At 44.5% G+C, this 19,332-nt stretch overlaps 1 protein-coding gene across 2 annotated transcripts in view; it reads right to left on the reverse strand.

Moving 5' to 3' along the window:
* Positions 1-18,948, reverse strand: part of khdrbs2 (KH domain containing, RNA binding, signal transduction associated 2) — a 400,663-nt gene extending 381,715 nt beyond the window's left edge. For both annotated transcript variants that reach the window (XM_052024890.1, XM_052024889.1), the window contains exon 1: positions 18,757-18,948. In XM_052024890.1, coding sequence (XP_051880850.1) covers positions 18,757-18,847 — 91 coding nt within the window. In that variant the 5' untranslated portion in view covers positions 18,848-18,948. The remainder of the gene's footprint in view (positions 1-18,756) is intronic.
* Between the last annotated feature and the right edge of the window lie 384 nt (positions 18,949-19,332).

Below are 19,332 nucleotides of genomic sequence, written 5' to 3' on the forward strand. Positions count from 1 at the left end.
AAGGTGCACAGTTAGTATTTAGATTACAGTTGGCAATAATTTTTGAAACGAAGCTGGTCATGAAATCAACAAGGTTTTTAAACAGTGTGAAGACAAACTAATTTGGCTTTCTGAATTTGCCTATCCTTTAATTAGATCAATCCCATTGTCTCCAGCAGGGAGTCAACTGGCAGAGAACATGCGCCGTGTTACCACTGGTGGTCGTCTCCCTTCTTTCGCCTTGTCTCAGTGGTCCAGAAAGTCAGCAAGCACACACTCGCCACACCGCTGCCCCATGCATCAAACCGCGGTCTGTACTTGCAGGTGTAATGGTTTATGACATGAAAAAGCACTTACTCCTACTGCTCGGTTACAATTTCAGCTCCATTCCTTGTCTCTTTGGCTCAAGCCGACTCTGCCTGATGAACCCAAGCATCTTCTCATCGATTTTCATCTCTTTACTATTGGTGGCTATGCCTTCAGCTGCCTCAGCTCTAACCCCCAGAACTTCCTCCCTCTCTTGATGCGCTGGTAGGTTAACTGGCTACTGCAAATGACCCTTTTGTGCACCCAAGAAGCAAAAGGATCCAAGGGCAGGTGATGGGCGACTGAGAAAGAGTAAGTCGCAGGAGAAAAAAGGGGAAGGAGACTGATGAGGTTGCTCTGATGGGAGCCAACATGACCCAATGGGCTGAATGGCCTCCTTCTGCGATGCAATAAGGTATTTATTTATTAGTCACATGTACATTGAAACACACAGTGAAATGCACCTTTTTTTGCATTACTGAAAATGTGCTGGGGGCAGCCCTCAAGTGTCGCCACGCTTCCGGTGCCAACATAGGATGCCCACAGCTCCTGACCTGTACATCTTTGGAATGTGGGAGGAAACCGGAGCACCCGGAAGAAGCCCACGCAGACACACACAAGGAGAACATACAAACTCCTTACAGACAGCAGCGGGAATTGAACCCGGGTCTCTGGCGCTGTAATAGCATTACACTAACCGCTACACTACCGTGCCGCCCATTTCTTATAAGAGACATTTCTTCTAAGTTACCTACTGGACCGAACATGTGGCTGCTTCAGCTAATAATCTATTTCACGGCTTAGTGTCAAATTTTATTTTTCATGCTTTGGAGAGGTACCTTGAGGCACTTTATGATGGTGAAGGAAGGGTATGCATGCAAATTGTTGTTGTTTGGTTTACTCCGGCCTGAGACTGGCACTTCTTACACTTAGATCCCAAAGATGTGTAAGCTGGTAGGTTAATTAGCTGCTGTAAATTACCCCTAGTGTGCAGCTGAGTGGTAGAATCTTGGGTGTGTGGGGAGAATAGAATGGGTTAGGATAGTCTAAGAATTGTTGGTTGCTGGTGTACATAGACCTGATGGGCCAAAGGGCCTGTTTCCTTGCTGCATCTCTCAAAGACCCTAAGGGTCCACTGAGCCCTTTCCCAGGTTCAGATCTTGACACGTAAAAATTATTGACCCAGTAGAAGGTGAGAGGCCACAACTAGAGGCTCTGGATGAAGGGTCAGCCACTGAGAGAAATCTCTCCATTCTGAGTGTTGCAAATCTTCGGCATTCCCTTTGGCAGAGGAGTGACCAGACTTAGTCCGTGAGTACGTTCAGACTGAGATAGATATACGGAGACACGATATTGCAGATGCTGCAATCTGTCTCAGAAACCAAAATGCTGGAGGAACTCAGCAGGTCAGGCAGCATCTGTAGAAACAAAGGGATGGTCACTTTGCCTCCACAGGTACTGCTTGACCCACTGAGTTCTCCCAGCAGTTTGTTTTCTGAGACAAATACATTTTCAGACAGGAAGAGAATGAAGGAACATGGGGACTGAGTAGGAAGCTGGATTTGAGGTCAAAAGTCAACCATGACATTGACTGGTGGAGCAGGCTTCAGAGGTCACACAGCCCACCGTGTTTGGTCAAACAAGGAATGGTTAACTGTGTGACTACACTTTATAAGAATTTCATTGGCTGTAAAGTACTTTGGGATGTACTGCGGCTGTGAAGGGTGCTAAGTAAATGCAGTGCTCCAATGAGAGCATGTGCAACTGCCTACCGTGGCCACAAGTGTTTGTCCATTTCCAAGATAGGCCACACCTGGCTGCCTTTCGCTTTCAGCATCTGTGAGGATTGAATGTTAATTTAGATCCTTGTGTAATGTTTATCCAACTATCCACTGTTACTGCTGCAATGTAATCCAGCAGCAAGCTTACAGTAGCCCAGGCAGAAAATAGGCAATGAGATAACTCATTGTTTATTCCTGGAGCTGGTCTGTCGCGAAATTCGTGTTAACTAGGCCACTCGGAGAAAGTCCTTTTCTTCTTTGAAAATTACCTCTGGATTTTATACGTTCTCTTGGAATGCCAAGCGCAAGCTTGACTTTTAACGAAAGAGAGCGCAGTATGTCCTCAGCACTGAAGGACCTCTGGATTGATGCAACAAAATTTGCTTGTCTACCAACCCAACACCTTGTCAGGACATTAATGGAGGAAAGTCTTTCTGATGAAGACTTTAAAATATAACTTTGGAAAGTTATAATATGGAAAGGTACCAAAATTGAACCAGAGTTCATCCATTTCACACAACTTTCTAAATAGCACTGTATGGTATTGATTTATGCTCTAGCTTTTCAAAACTGTTAAGCATACTGCCTTTGATGGATTGAATGGATATTGAAATTCCACTAAACCAAAAATTCTTGTCCAAGTCAGTTTAGGGATTAGCAAGAAGCGCCACAGCTTGCTACAGTCAACAAGAGGCTTTGTTTATAATATTCTTCATCTCACAAAGTCTGTCCAAGTATTTCAGGAGACCAAGAAGCTGCCTACATGGATAAAGTGAAAATCAAAACTGCAGATACTAGATCCGAAGTGAAAACCAAAAATGCTGGAAATATTTCAGGGGGTAAGGCTGCATCTGTGGGAGGAGAAATGGGATCAACATGAAACATTATCTCTGTTTCTCTTTCAAATAGATGCTGCCCGACCTGCTGAGAGTTTCTAGCATTTTGTTTTTATTAGCTCATGTACACAAATTTCTTGGAAAACAGAAAATGATCATGCTTTTTCTAATCAAGCTCTGCTCACTGGTATTGGTATATTATTGTCACTTGTACCAAGGTACAGTGAAAAGCTTGTCTTACAAACTGATCATACAGGTCAATTAATTACACAATGCAGTTACATTGAGTTAGTACAGAGTGCATTGATGTAGTACAGGTAAAAACAATAACAGTACAGAGTAAAGTGTCTCAGCTACAGAGAAAGTACAGTGTAATAAGTTGCAAGGTCACAACAAGGTAGATCGTGAGGTTAGAGTCCATCTTATTGTATAAGGGACTGTTCAATAATCTTATCACAGTGGGGTAGAAGCTGTCCTTAAGTCTGGTGGTATGTGCCCTCAGGCTCCTGTATCTTCTACCCGATGGAAGAGGAGAGAAGAGAGAATGACCCAGGTGGGTGGGGTCTTTGATTATGCTGGCTGCTTCACCAAGACAGCGAGAGGTAGAGACAGTCCAAGGAGGGAAGGCCAGTGTCCATAATGCGCTGTGTTCTACACGCAGCCTGCATCTTCTTTCTCTAATTGACCAACCGGAGATCCACATCTTCACTGATAAAGCCCGTTAGCCAGCTGCTAGGAAGCAACCTGCTGCATCTCTCTGTGTGACCCCCTCCCCAAGACAGCACAGCTGAGATCAGAAGCCCAGCTGGCAGACCCAACGGGACAGCCAGTAAAGCTGCCGCCTCACAGCTCCAGCGACCCGGATTCAATCCTATCTTCGGTACTGTTTGTGTGGAATTTGCATGATCTCCCTGTGACTACATGGGTTTCCTCTGGGTGCTTCAGTTTCCTCCCACATCCCAAAGACATGCGGGTTGGTAGGTTAATTAGCCACTGTAAATAACCCCTGGTGTAGGTGGGTGGTAGAATCTGGGGGAGGGGGGGTAAGTTGAGGGGAATGTGGGGAGGAGAAAATAGGATTGGTGTTGGATGTGTAAATGGTCAGCATGGACTCACTGGGCCGAAGGGCCTATTTCCATGCTGTGTAACTCTGAACACAATCACTTTGCTCCACTGGATCAGATACCTCCACATTTCACCATTCCAATGCACGGACTTGAACTCACCCAGAGCTCTGCTGCTCCTTCTCTACCTTGTTCCAGGACCTGTTCACCCACTAGCCCTATGTGTGCAGATCAACGTTCACTTTCAGCCCAGCAACACCTTGGCTTTGATATTTTCATGCTGGCTTCCAAATCCCTCTGGTTCTACCCCCAGCTGTAACACCCTCTGCCTTGCCTCTCCCAGAGGTCTCTGCACTCCTCCTACTGCGGCCCGCTAGAGCACTCAGCTTCCCGTCATTCCACCAGTGGCAGCCATGCCTTCAGCTACTGAGCCCCTAAACTCTGGAAACCCCTCGCTCTCCCCCTTAAGACATTCCTTGACACCTCTCTCCCCCCAATCTTATCGCCATATCCCTAATGTCTGCTTAAGTGACTTGCTGTCAAATTTTAATTGATAATGCTCTTGTAAAGCTCCATGTAACATTTTACTATGTTCACAACATAAATGCAAATTGCTATTGTTGCACATAGTAATCATAGTCTACTTGGGACATTCTTTGTCTTCATGGATTGGAGATGTGCAGACAGGATCTCCCTCCACCTGCCCACCAAACTTCAGTGCAGGACTCAGATGAGCATTGAGCATTATGAGACAGGCCATCCTCTGTTAGAAACATAGAAAAACTACAGCACAATTCAGGCCCTTCGGCCCACAAAGCTGTGCTGAACATGTCCCTACCCTAGAAATTACTAGGCTTACTTATAGCCCTCTATTTTTCTCATCTCCATGTACCTATCCAACAGTCTCTTAAAAGACCCTATCGTATCCGCCTCCACCACCGTTTCCGGCAGCCCATTCCACACACTCACCACTCTCTGAGTAAAAAACTTACCCCTGACATCTCCTCTATATCTACTCCCCAGCACCTTAAACCTATGTCCTCTTGTGGCCACCATTTCAGCCCTGGGGAAAAGCTTCTATCTACCCGATCAATACCTCTCATCATCTTATACACCTCTATCAGGTCCCCCCCATCCTCCGTCGCTCCAAGGAGAAAAGACCGAGTTCCCTCAGCCTGCTTTCATAAAGAATGCTCTGCATTCCAGGCAGCATCCTTGTAAATCTCCTCTGCACCCTCTCTATGGCTTCCACATCTTTCCCGAAGTGGGGCGACCAGAATTGAGCACAATACTCCAAGTGGGGTCTGACCAGGGACCTACATAGCTGCAACAATACCTCCCGTCTCCTAAATTCAATTCCCCGATTGATGAAGGACAATACACCGTATGCCTTCTTAACCACAGAGTCAACCTGCGCAGCCGCTTTGAGCATCCTATGGACTCGGACCCCAAGATCCCTCTGATCCTCCACACTGCCAAGAGTCCTACCATTAATACTATATTCCACCAACATATTTGACCCACCAAAATGAACCACTTCACATTTATCTGGGTTGAACTGCATCTGCCACTTCTCAGCCCAACTTTGCATCCTATGTCCCTCTGTAACCTCTGACAGCCCTCCAAACTATCCGCAAACTTACTAACCCACCCCTCCACTTCCTCATCCAGGTCATTTATAAAAAATCACAAAGTGTAAGGGTCCCAGTACAGATCCCTGAGGTACACCACTGGTCACCGACCTCCACTTAGAATATGACCCTTCAACAACCACTCTTTGCCTTCTGTGGGCCAGCCAGTTCTGGATCCACACTGCAATGTCCCCCTGGATCCCATGTCTCCTCACCTTCTCCATAAGCCTTGCATGGGGTACCTTATCAAACGCCTTGCTGAAATCCATATACACTACATCTACTACCCTCCCTTCATCGATGTGCTTAGACACATCCTCAAAAAATTCAATCAGGCTCGTAAGGCAGGATCTGACCTTGACAAAGCCATGCTGACTATTCCTAATCATATTATACCTCTCCAAATGTTCATAAATCCTGCCTCTCAGGATCTTCTCATCAGCTTACCAACCACTGAGGTAAGACTCACAGGTCTATAATTCCCTGGCTATCCCTACTCCCATTCTTGAATAAGGGAACAACATCCGCAACCCTCCAATCTTCCTGAACCTCTCCCATCTCCATTGACGATGCAAAGATCATCGTCAGAGGCTCCGCAATCTCCTCCCTCACCTCCCACAGCAACCTGGGGTACATCTCATCTGGTCCTGGTGACTTATCTAACTTGATGCTTTCCAAAAGTTTCAGCACCACCTCTTTTCTAATATCTAAATGCTCAAGCTTTTCAGGCCGCTGCAAGTCCCCACTACAATCCCCCAGATCTTTTTCCATGGTGAATACTGACATAAAGTATTCATTAAGTACCTCCGCTATTTCTTCTGGATCCACACACACTTTCCCACTGCTGCACTTGATAGGCCCTATCCTTTCGCATCTCATCTTCTTACTCTTCACATACTTGTAGAACGCCTTGGGGTTTTCCTTAATCCTGCCCGCCAAGGCCTTCTCATGTCCCCTTCTGGCTCTCCTAATCTCCTTAAGTTCCTTCCTTTTAGCCTTGTACTCGTCCAGATCTCTAACATTACCTAGCTCTCTGTACCTTTTGTATGCTTTTCTTTTCCTTTTGACTAGATTTATCATAGCCTTCGTACACCACGGTTCCTGTATCCTCTCGTGACTCCCGTCTCATCGGAACATGTCTATGCAGAACTCCACACAAATACCCCCTGAATATTTGCCACGTACCTTCCGTACTTTTCCCAGAGAACATCTGTTCCCAATTTAATCTTCCAATTTCCTGCCTGAGAGCCTCATAATTCCCCTTACTCCAAGTAAATGCCTTTCTAACCTGTCTGTTCCTATCTCTCTCCAGTGCTAACGTAAAGGAGATAGAATTATGATTACTATCACCAAACTGTTCACCCACTGAGAGATCTGACACCTGACCAGGTTCATTTCCCTATATCAAATCAAGCACAGCCTCTCCTCTTGTAGGTCTATCTACATACTGTGTCAAGAACCCTTCCTGAACACACCTAACAAACTCCACCCCATCTAAACCCCTCACTGTCTGGAGATGCCAATCGACGTTTGGGAAATTAAAATCCCCATCACAACAACTCTGTTATTCTCACACCTTTCTAAGATCTGCTTCCCTATCTGCTCCTCAATAACCCTGTCACTATTGTGCGGCCTATAAAAAATACCCAGTAAAGTTATCGACTCCTTCCTGTTCCTAACCTCCACCCACAGAGACTCTGTAGACAATCCCTTCACAACGTCCACCTTTTCTGCAGCCGTGACACTATCTCTGATCACAGTGCCACTCCCCCACCTCTTTTGCCTCCCTCCCTGTCCTTCCTGAAACATCTAAAACCTGGCACTTGAATCAACCATTCCAGCCCCGGAGCCATCCAAGTCTCCGTAATGGCCAACACATCATAGCTCCAAGTATCGATCCAAGCTCTAAGCTCATCCGCCTTGTTCACAATACTCCTTGCGTTAAAATAGACACATCTCAAGCCTGTCTGAACCCTTCCCTTCTCTATCACCTGCCTATGGTACTTACTCCTAGCTATTATTCTTAGCTCCTGTTATCTGAAGCATGCAAGCATTGCAATGTATTTGCATTGAGGATGCTTCCTGTATACGTTCAATTAAATCAATATAGCTCATCAATTTTTACAAATAAGAAACATGCATTGGTGAACATTTATGGTACCTCAAATACTGCTTTACATTCACAATTTAACACTTGAGCTCAACATGTCATTATTTTTTGATCATTTGTAATCTTGCGAATCATATAGTTAAGAAACACTTGACAATCCCCAGCACACCGTACACATACATGAAGGGCTGTTTTTTGCATTACTAAATAAAATGCTCTGTAATATATAGAACCTTATAGCACAGTACAGGCCCTTCAGCCCACAATGTTGTGCCACATTTTATCCTGCTCTAAGACCTATCTAACCCTTCCTTCCCACATAGCCCTCCATTTCTCTATCATTCATGTGTCTATCTAAGAGTCTCTTAAATTTCCCTAATGTATCTGCCCCACAACCTCTGCAGGCAGTGCATTCCACACACCCACCACTCTCTGTGTAATAAATGTACCTCTGACATCCCCCCATACCTTCCTCCAATCACCTTAAAATTATGCCCCCTCGCGTTAGCCATATATAAAACAGAAAATGCTGGAAACACTCGACGTGTCAGGCAACATCTGTGGAGAGAGAAACGGGGTTAAAGTTTCAGGTCGAAGACCTTACATTTAACTGGAGAAGTCCTTCCTACATTGGTGGCCTGACTTGCTTAGTGTTTCCAGCATTTTCTGTTTTTATTTAAGATTTCCAGCAACTGGAGAATATTGATTTCCCCTCTGTATTACATACCCTGTATACAGCACTCATCGGACTGGTGTCTTTCTTAATTTACACTGTATCTTATGCCTGTTACAACGTCTTGTAGATCACACAATCAGCATCACCTTCAATGACCAGCTGAGGAAAAGGGCGTTTGAAGATGAAGACCTCAGACCTGGAACAAAACTCATGGTCTACTGGGCAGGAGTGATCCCAGTCTCTTATGAAATACAGACCACCTCCAGCAGCCGCCTCAAGGCGTTGCAGAGAGACCACCAACACTGTCTCTGCAAAATCCTCCAAATCCACCGACAGAATACGAAAACCCAAGATCGGTGTCCTCCCCCGACTAACATCCTCAGCATTAGTAGCCCAATTACACTCTGCTGGCTTTGTGGGGCAGGCCATATCGTTCATGTGCCCAACACCAGTCTCCTGAATCAGACAGTCTATTGCCAGCCCATTGCCAGCCCTGTCATTGGAAGAGATGCCAGGCAGACAGAGGAAAGACTCAAGAGTCTTTTCCTCTGTCTGCCTGGAATTGGAAATTTTTTTGTCACAAGTACTGAGGTACAGTGGAAAACATTTCCGGTACACTGTTCATGCAGATCAATTCATTACACGGTGCACTGAGGTAGTACAAGGTAAAACAATAACAAGAGTATAGTATAAAGTGTGACAGCTACAGAGAAAGTGCAGTGCAGGTAGGCAATAAGGTGCAAGGTCATAACAAGGTAGATTGTGAGGTCAACAGTCCATCTTATCATACTAGGGAACCATTCAATAGTCTTATAACAGCAGGATAGAAGCTGTCCTTGAGTCTGGTGGTACGATCTTTCAGGCTTTTGTATCTTCTGCCTAATAGGACGGAGAAAAGACAGGATGTCCAGGAGGGGTGAGGTCTCTGATTATGCTGGCTGTTTTACCGAGGCAGCGAAAAGTCCTTGGGATCTCCTCGAAGCCTCTTTGAAAAATTGCGACATCCCCACTGACCCCTGGGAATCTCTGGCCCATGACTGCTCAGAGAAGGACATTCAGGGTGGCACCTCGAGTCCATGTGCCTTAAGAACACAGGAACCCAGGTTAAATGGCAAAACCAGCTCATCACCCCTGGCCACTCTGCCAAGCACCTCCTGCTCCATCTGTGGGTCCCACATTGGCCTGATCACCCACCACAGAACCTACCAAACTGGAGTCAAAGCAGGTCATCCCTGATCCCAGAGGAGGATTGGCATGGCTCACTCCTCCTCTACATCTGTAGTTTCCTCATTGAAAACTGTTGCTCAGTGGAAGCTGCTTCCTTTCTGAGAGCACTCTGAGATCTCCTTGGAATGCTCAATAACTGAAATGCAGTAATTAATTTAAAATTAACAGCAAGCATCATTTGTGGGTTCTAAATCATCAAAATTTAGAAAATCCTAAAAAGGGAAGGAATAAAATGTGGTATTTCAGATACTGCACTGACTTGGTTCTAACAGTGCTGAAGAGCTGCAAGGGGAATTCAAAGCATAGCTGCAGAATGATTGAATATCTTTTGAAAATCACATCCTGAAGCATCAGCCTAAATTACGTGCTTAAGTCTGTGGTGTGGGGCTGAAACTAACTACCTATTAACTGGGCTGCTACCACTGCATCAGCCTGACACTTGGCACTGACTGTGCTTTGCAACATGAATACAACCATAAATTCATTTCACCTATTCATCCAAGGAGATTTGTGTCAACAGTAATAAAAGATAAAATAATCTAGAACCAAGGAAACAAATTACATGGTTTATCAGCACTGTCTGAGCCTAAACCAATTATAAGATGACGATATTAAATAAACAATGTAATAATTACTGACAAAGCATCAAGCTGTAATTCTAAATAGATCTTCCTCCACTAATCCTCACTGACTGACATTAGTACCCAGTTGAATCCTTTCTGACACATTAAAAATAGGGATAAGATAATGCAGGAATGAGGCAACTACTGGCATGGCTTAAAACCTGCAATTTCAGTTTATGATGGAAGGGGGAATTAGGCTCAAAGTCACAAACTTTCTTGCAGTGGGAACACTTCAGGCAGAAATACAGCCAAGTACAGAGAGAAACACCACTAATTAAACGGCAATTATCAGAGTTGGTTCAGGGAAGGGTGAGTGAGGTATTCTCAGAATGGGAGTTGTGTCCTTTGTATAGTGGGCCTAGGAGTGCAGTTGTCAAATGATGGTCAGCACCTGACCTTATTTTATGATTCCTACATTACTTTTCTTGCCCAGTCTACTCATATAATCACAACGACATGGCAAGCAGCACGAGTTTCTCATCTGAAAACAGTCAGAGATATGCACGTGTAATTCACCTTTCTGGAGAAACGTGGTGTCCCTTCACCACAGCATCCCATGTGGAAGATGAGATAGGCTGGACCAGTCAAGGGTGGCAGATATCCTTTCCTGCAGCATGCTACTGAACTACACAGTTTTATGACAACCTAGTGTTTTCATGCTTATCATTACTGATGTGGGCTATGAATTTTATGTCAGAGTTAATTAATAGAAACTTCTGAATTTCTACGGTGGAATATGAACTCGTGTCTCTGGATTAATAGATGGGCATCTGGATACAAGTCCAGAAACTTAACTACCATATCCTATCATTTACAACCATCCAATGAGGGGTGGATTCATTTTAACATTTTGTCTAAAGGACATCACATCTGACAATGCAGCACTGCTGGGAGCCACACTGTGGTGTGTTCAGGTGAGATGGAAGCTCTAAATCTTCTAACTCAGAGGCAACAACAACAGCAGTGAGCCAGAGGGCCACTTGGTGGTGAGTGCTCTTGCAACAAGTGAAACAACTGGAAAGACATCTCACTTTGTCAGTCAAGAACACCTCTGGCTCTGTCGCTGCCTCTGAGTCAGAAGATCTGGGGCTTCCATCTCAACTGAACACACTGCACACCCGAACATAATCAAAGACCCCTCCCACCCCACACATTCTCTCTTCTCCCCCTCACTCTAATCAGGCAGAAGATACAAAAGCCTGAAAGCACATACCACCAGGCTCAAGGACAGCTTCTATTCTGCTGTTATAAGATTATTGAACAGTTCCCCAATACGATAAAATGGACTCTTGACCTCACAATCTACCTCGTTATGGCCTTGCACCTTACTGTCTACCTGCACTGCACTTTCTCTGTAACTGTAACACTTTATTCTGCATTCTGTTATTGTTTTTCCCTTGTATTACCTCAATGCACTGATGTGATGAAATGATCCGTAAGGGTGGCATGCAAAACAAAGTTTTTCCACCGTACCTCAGTACATGTGACAATAATAAACCAATTTAGTGGGGCTCCCCAGCAGCGCTGCATTGTCAAATGTTGCTGTCCTTTAGATAAAATATTAAAATAACAATCCACCCCTCATTGGGTGGTTGTAAATGATAGGATATCTTAGCATGGTCATTAAGTGATAAAAAAATTTAAAAATCACAATAATAAAGTAATAACTCATGATTACAAAAAAAGTCACAGTTGTTCTAAGGTAATTCTAACACACTGAATTTTGATTGCTGTCAGCAAAAATAATATACGTTCTGACATCCAGAAAAATTCTTGCACGGTGTTAAGAAAAACAAATAAGGACTTGGCTGAATTTTCACTGAAACTATTTAAGTTTAATTTACTGTTCCCCAAGGCTGCCTCTTTGGTGGGATGAATCAACTTCATTAAATGTAATCCTTTTAAATAAATCTCCATGCATCATATACATTATGAATGGAAGGAACAGAGCAGAGACTGACCACAATTATATCATGCCTTCTAGGGTCAAATTACCAGGACAAATTGAATAAATATGACCTGCTTGGTGAAAGGAATGGAGCTGAGGTGAGGATGAGGTTGGACAGCATCTAACTGAAGCGATTAAAATGAGGAAAGTATCTGATTATCTTAAGTGTATTTATTTTAAAGCAAGGAGTATAATGAGTAAGGCAGATGAGCTTAGAGCGAGATTATTACATGGAACTACGATATTATAGCCATCACAGAAACTTGGTTGAGAGTAGAGCAGGATTGGCAACTGAGCATTCCAGGACATAGATGTTTCAGACACGACAGAGAGGAATGTAAACGAGGTGGTGGAGTCGCATCACTGACTAGGGAGAATGTCACAGCTGCACTAAGAGAGGACATCTTGGAGGGCTCATCCAGCGAGGCCATATGGATAGAACTGAGGAATAAGAAAGGTGCAGTCACCATGATGGGTTTACGTTATAGGCCTGCCAATAGTCAGCGGGAAGTAGAGGAACAGATGTGCAAGCAGATCATGGAAAGATGCAAAAACAACAGGCTTATCGTAGTGGGTGGTTTTGACTTCTCTAATATTGACTGGGGCTCCCTTGGAGTGGAGAAGATTCTTAGGGACAGTATTTACTCACATTTAGAAAATCATGGACTTATTAGGAGGGATAGTCAGCATGGCTTTTTGCAGGGGAGGTCCTAGTTCACGAATTTGATTGAGTTTTATGAGGAAATGAAGACGACGACTGATGAGGATAGGGCAGTGGATGTTGTCTAAGTAAACTATAGTAAAGCATTTTACAAGGTTCCCATGGTAGGCTGATCCAGAAGATTAAGTCACATTGGATCCATGGTAAGTTGGTAAATTGGATCTAAAAATTGACTTGGTCTTAGAAGACAAAGGGTAGTTAGTGGTGGAGGAGCGCTTTTCTGACCGGACGTCTGTGACTTGTAGTGTTCTGCAAGGATCAGTTCTTGGACCTTTGTTATTTGCGATATACAGTATATTAGTGACTTAGATAAATATATAGGTGGTGGGTTTAGTTAGTTTGCAGATGACACGAAGATTGGTGGAGTTGTGAATATCAAGGAAGGTTGTCGAAGGATACAGCAGCAGCAAACTTGGCCAGAGAAATGACAGATGGGAGTTTAATTCAGACAAGTGTGAAGCGTTGCATTTTCAGAGATCAAATGCAAGAGAAAAGTGTAAGTAAGTGGCAGGATCCTTAAGAGCATTGATGTAGAGGGATCTTGGGGTGAAAGTCCATAGCTCTCTGAAAGTGGCAGCACAGAAGTCCCAGAATCTGGCAGGCATACTTGCCTTCATCGGTCGGGACACTGAGTATAAAAGTTGGGAAGTCATGTCGCAGCTGTATAAAACTATACTTAGGCCAGGTTTGAAGTAGAGAGCATATGTTTAAGGTGAGAAGGGGAAAGTTTAAAGGAGATTTGCAAGGCAAGTTTTTTTTTAAATACACAGAGAGTGGTAGGTGCCTGGAATGTTCCGCCCAGGGGAGGTGGTAGAAGCAGATATGATAGCAATGTTTAAGAGGCATTTAGACAGACACATGAACATGCAGGGAAGAGAGGTGTACAGATTATGTGCAGATACATGGGATTAGTTTGGATTGTCATTACGGTCAGCACAGATATGGTAGGCTGAAGGGCCTGTACTGTACTATCTTCTAACGATGGGGTAGAAGTTCAGAAACTCTACTCAATAAATACAGAACAAGTGGCGGCCAATTTTAAAATTGGAGCTCGGCATTTCTGACAAGAATTCAAGTACGATTTCTTTTAATAAATGTGTTGTGAAAATTCAAAACCTTTCGCCAAAAGAGCGCAGTTGTTGGACCCACTGTTTTTTTTGGGAGGCAAGAGTGGAACAAGACCAGGAAATGGAGGCAAGGTTTGGTCAACTGTGATATAACTGAAAGGTGGAACAGACTTGAGTAGAACAATCTTCTCCCACAGCAACGTACCATGGACTCAAGACAGCCTATTACAGCAAAAGCAAAACTGAAATTAAAAAAGGTATGAATGAGGACATGCTCATGACATTATATCTTGGAGGTCAAACACTTTCCTGAGCATCACCATTCACTCTGTAAGCACAACCCTGAGCTTCCAACCAACTTTCCCTTTAATTCTCTGTCTTACGAAGGCACGCACGGTAGTGTAGCAGTTAGCATACCGCTATTACAGCACCAGCAACCTGGGTTCAATTCCGGCCGCTGTCTGTAAGGAGCTTGTACGTTCTCCCAGTGTCTGCGTGGGTTTCCTCCGGGTGCTCCAGTTTCCTCCCATATGCCAAAGACGTACGGGTTAGGAAGTTGTGGGCGTGCTGTGTTGGCACCGGAAGCGCAGCGACACTTGCGGGCTGCCCCCAGAACACTGCGCAAAAGACTGTGTTTCGATGTACGTGACTAATAAAGAAATCAAATCAAATCATGCCCACTCTTTGCTCTCAGCTTCCTACACTGTTCCAACAGAGCACAACGTTAGCTCAAGGAATAGCACCTCACCTTCTGCCAAGGCGCTGCCTTCCTGCCTCACCACCGAGTTCGTTACTTTCAGATAATCAGTGTTGTCAAGTTTTCCGCTTTATTTCAGATTTCCAGCATGTACGCTATTTGCTCTTGCTTTGTAGCTAATACTCTGTACCTAGGAAGTGATTTCCAGTGTACACATGGACATTTATTGTGCCTTACAGAAGTCCTGAATCTCCCAAAGCCAGCTAAGTTCTACTGAAGCATAGTCAATGTTGCAATGCAGCAATCCCACAAACAGCAGTGCAATGTTGATCTTCAATCTTTTCCCCAGTGACACTGACTGAAGGATAAACATTGGCCAGAACAACTCTGCGGTTCTTCTTTCATAGTAGTGCCGTGGGGTCATTTAAATTAACCTAAAAAGGTTTAAAGTCTCAAGCAAAGATCATCACCTGAGGCGGCAGCCCCTTCCAGAGAGTGCCACGGTAGGTTCTGTGTCTGGACTGGAACATACACAATTTCCTGCCTCATGGGTAAGAGGGGATAGCATTGAGTGGCAGGTGCCAGTCACCCTCAGGCTCACTGACACAGCTCAGACCACAGAGAGAGCGCGACAGAGAGAGAGATAGAGAGAGCGAGAGAGAGATAGACAGAGTGTGCAAGACAGCACGAGAGCGAGAGAGAGAGCGCGAGAGAGATAGAGAGAGCGATACAGAGAGCGAGCGTCCTGTAAAGAGACTGCAGTGCATCTCACTCCTCCAGCTCATTCACCTGTTATGGAAACGTTACTGATACAGGATAGCCCGAGTCCATCTGTTACAGACAAATGCATTTACATTCATATATGGATGACAGCCAGGTCAGAGATCACTTGACCTCCTGTGTAGTGATGGAACTAATTCATTTTACAGAGTGCAGAACTTGCACCGACCAGTTGGGGTAATAACCGGCTTCTCAGCTCAAAAGTGAATATGGATAACATGCAACATTAAGGGCAAAGTGCATGCAGGTAACAGACAGACTGGGTGCTCTGCGAGGGAGCTTTACTTATCATTACAAAATGAAAACATTAACTAAATATCAACAAATGACAAGCTCCACGGTCTGCGTAGGACATCCTGCAGTTGTGCTTACACCCTACATTCATCCTCCCACTCCATTTTATCCCTACCAACATATTCCTCAGTTCCTTTCTACCTCATAAACTTCCCTGGCTTTTCCTGAAATATATTGCCCACATTCCTTCATGTACTAAGCACATTCTGCGCCCTCCAGCTAGTTTCCTCTGACATCCCCAGTGGATTTATGAATGACTACGTTATTTTTATCAGCCCGAGTTCTGGTCACCTCAAGTGAGAGGGAACTTCTCTATTGCTACTCCATCCAACTCCTTTGTAACATTAGAGACTCTCAGTCAGCCTTCCCCCTTCTGCTGGAAGCCTCTTCAGTCACCCCTGAAAGTGAAGCTCTATGTTCTGAAACTATTCTTGTGAATCTTCCCTGCGTCTCTCCCCTAAATCCACATCTTTTCCGTGACAGAGACTAGAATGGTGCACAACACCTCAAATAGTCAAAAACAGTTTCTGCCTTATTCTTAGAATATTATTCCTGAAAACCTTTGTCTAGTCTAGAATATACAAAGCAAATAACGAAATCACTGAAGCACCAAGCACCATATCCATTTGTTGCCTGGATGTTGCAATAGGAAAAGCTTTGACAATCATTCTTATTAAGAAGTAGTGCAGGCAGCAGATAAACAGTTAAATGGGAAATAGGTTCTCAATGTGGACCTTTCTGGTTTGGGCTGTGTGCCTCATTAATGATTGGCTGAAGAGACTCACTATTGCCTTCTGCTGTTCACAAGCATCCCAAACATCTTGTGATCCCAAGCAACCCCAAGCTGTTCTGGCTTCTACGATGGGTTCCAGTCCAAAATCTCACAGGAACTCTGTCCATAAGTAGCAGCTGGATAAATAACAAGTGTCATCCATTCACTGTCCCAGCCCACTTTATTTCAACTCCACTAGGCATCAGGATTTCGACAAGCTTCCCGAATACAATAACGCGAGATAAAAAAAACAGAAAATGCAGGAAACACTCAGCAGGTCAGGCAGCACCTGAATAAAGAGAAACAGAGTTGGTGTTTCAGGTCAACCCAAGATGTTAACTAAGTTTCTCTCTCCACAGCTGTTGAGTATTTCCAGTATTTTTTAATTTTATTCTGGATTTCCAGTTTTGTTTTATTTTCCATCATAAGACATTTGAATGATTAAAAAAATGAAAGCACACTGAAAACAACTGAAATATGTTTACCTGTAACTTTGCGAATACTTTCTCTCACACACACACATTGACTATACACAGACAGCTATCACATCACAAGAGAAAATGTTTTTACTTTCTCTTATTCCGGTCCAATATACAATCCTATCACAAGCAAAGCGATTTCATCTTTCTGTACCATTGCCAACATTGCTTTTTAATGGCCTTGCATTAGAAAAATCTTTGCAGTAATTCTTTTTTTTTAACCTAATACATCTAAAACTAGAAATAAATATTCCTTGCATTCGCAACGATATTCAAGATGCAATTAGGAAGAAGAGCGCGTTCCAATATTGCGACTGTCTTAAAATGCAATACCCCCCTACGTTCTGAGAAGACAAAGGCAAACACAAACACGCACCAACAGACAGCGCTTTAATATAGTTGAGACCAGGCAGACTGCCAGTACAAAACAGCTTAATAATTGAGCTCCCGTCTATTCCTCCTCTTACAGGTTTCTCTGTGCTGGCATCAATTTTTGAGTCTTTTTGTTTGCCAAGTCCCGTTTACACAACTGATGTACGTCCCCAACCACAGTTTTATTCATCGGACAGAACGCCCCAGAAATGAGCCCCAATCCATCGCTACCCTCCGCTGTGAACAGACTGCCAATTTTGGCCGGTGTGGGATGCATCCACAGCGCTACCTGCTCTCCAGGAATTCATCCTGCGGGAAGAGTCTATGTCCTTTAATCCGTCCGGCAGACGCCCTGGAAATGCCCGAAGTGAGTTTGCAACAACCATGCAACTGGAGGAGGAGTCTGGTCAGAGATTCAACATGCATCGCTTGTGGGGAGCTTGCCTTTGATGTCTGACGCTGACCGCTCCAGCCTTGCTTGAGCGTGGCGCGGCTGCCCTCTATAGCAGGGAAACAGGACTCCAGCGCTCGGGGACCCCACCGTCCTGACCGAGCGCACCAGCCAGCCCCGGCGACCGGGGGCTGCGCTCGTCAGCGTTTCAAGGCATCTAACGCTACGCACACGGCAACGGGAGGGAAGCAAAAAAAAACCCAAGAGGGTGCAATGCACTCGCAGCAACGAAACCCACCGTCTTCCTTCAGAGAGCATGAACACAGATGGTGGAAAGCTTGGAATTGTACAGGTGGGGTGTGTGTTAGACGCACAATCCGAGACATACAGGCGCACGTGCATGTCTGTGTGTATCACTGGCATAATTCATGTGCAGTCACAAATGTACACAGAGGCATTCTATACATAGGAACACATGCACATGTAGATTATATATGGACATACATGCAAATGCACAAGCGTCCAGAGAGATTTTATAGATATATACAGACACGCACATAGGTGCAGGTTCATCTATAGTTACGCATGCATATACCCAGACACACATACCTACAAATACATGCACGCATTAACTATATATCAATGATGACTCCCATCAGTGTGTCTAACTACACACGCAGTGCTAACAGCTGGCCGCTATTCGCAGCCCCTTTGAGCCAGGAGAGCTCACTTTAACAGCAGCAACAGCTGCTACAATTGATGCCGGAACAATTCAACCGAATTACGTACAGGATGATTTGTGAGCCCCACCAACCCAAACACACATCATAGCAGAACTCCGAGCGCCAATAAATATAAAAGAACCGCCACTAGTTTGTAGATCACCCAGAGGGAGGGTTGTTTGCTTTTATTTACAAGCGGTGTTGATTCTATTATATCAATCAATGCAACAGCCAAACCTTTCCTTATCCGAAAATGTTCATTCCCGACAGCACAACTTACCTTCCGACAGCAGACGCGTAGCATGAACAAAAGATGGATCCAGAGTATCTTTCTCTGCCATCAGTTCTGGCAAATATTTCTCTCTCTGCATTTTTTTGCAATGTGATTTTAAATGTATATTTATTTATACGCTTTAAAAGTTAAAACCTATTTCTGCTTCTCTGAACACACACATCTGATTGAGCCGCCTCACGTCTGCATCAAGTGCACCGACTCGGTTACACTGACTGCACACAGCTCGCTCTCTCCGCCAGCTTCCAGTAAGAGCCCGCCTTTACCTCACGGTGATTGGATGAGGCGAGACCGTCCGGAAGCAGGTTCAAATACCCATTGGTTAGCCTCTGCGTCACCCAGAATGAGTGACAGGGTAGCGGCAGCGGCCGTCGCCGCTGGTGTTTGTGCTATCCCGTCTGTTTTTCCAAGTCTGTTTTTGCACACCTTTTATCTTCCTTTGCAAAACTGAAATTTTACTCTTTCTTCTATCCGTGCCGGCCAGAGAAACGTCAAATTAAAAATGATGCACAATCATGCACCTGGTGCAAAAGCGCGCGTTTTGTTTGCCGATTGCTTTAAACA

This window comes from Pristis pectinata, chromosome 10, assembly GCF_009764475.1.
Source record: "Pristis pectinata isolate sPriPec2 chromosome 10, sPriPec2.1.pri, whole genome shotgun sequence".
Classification (NCBI taxonomy): domain Eukaryota; kingdom Metazoa; phylum Chordata; class Chondrichthyes; order Rhinopristiformes; family Pristidae; genus Pristis; species Pristis pectinata.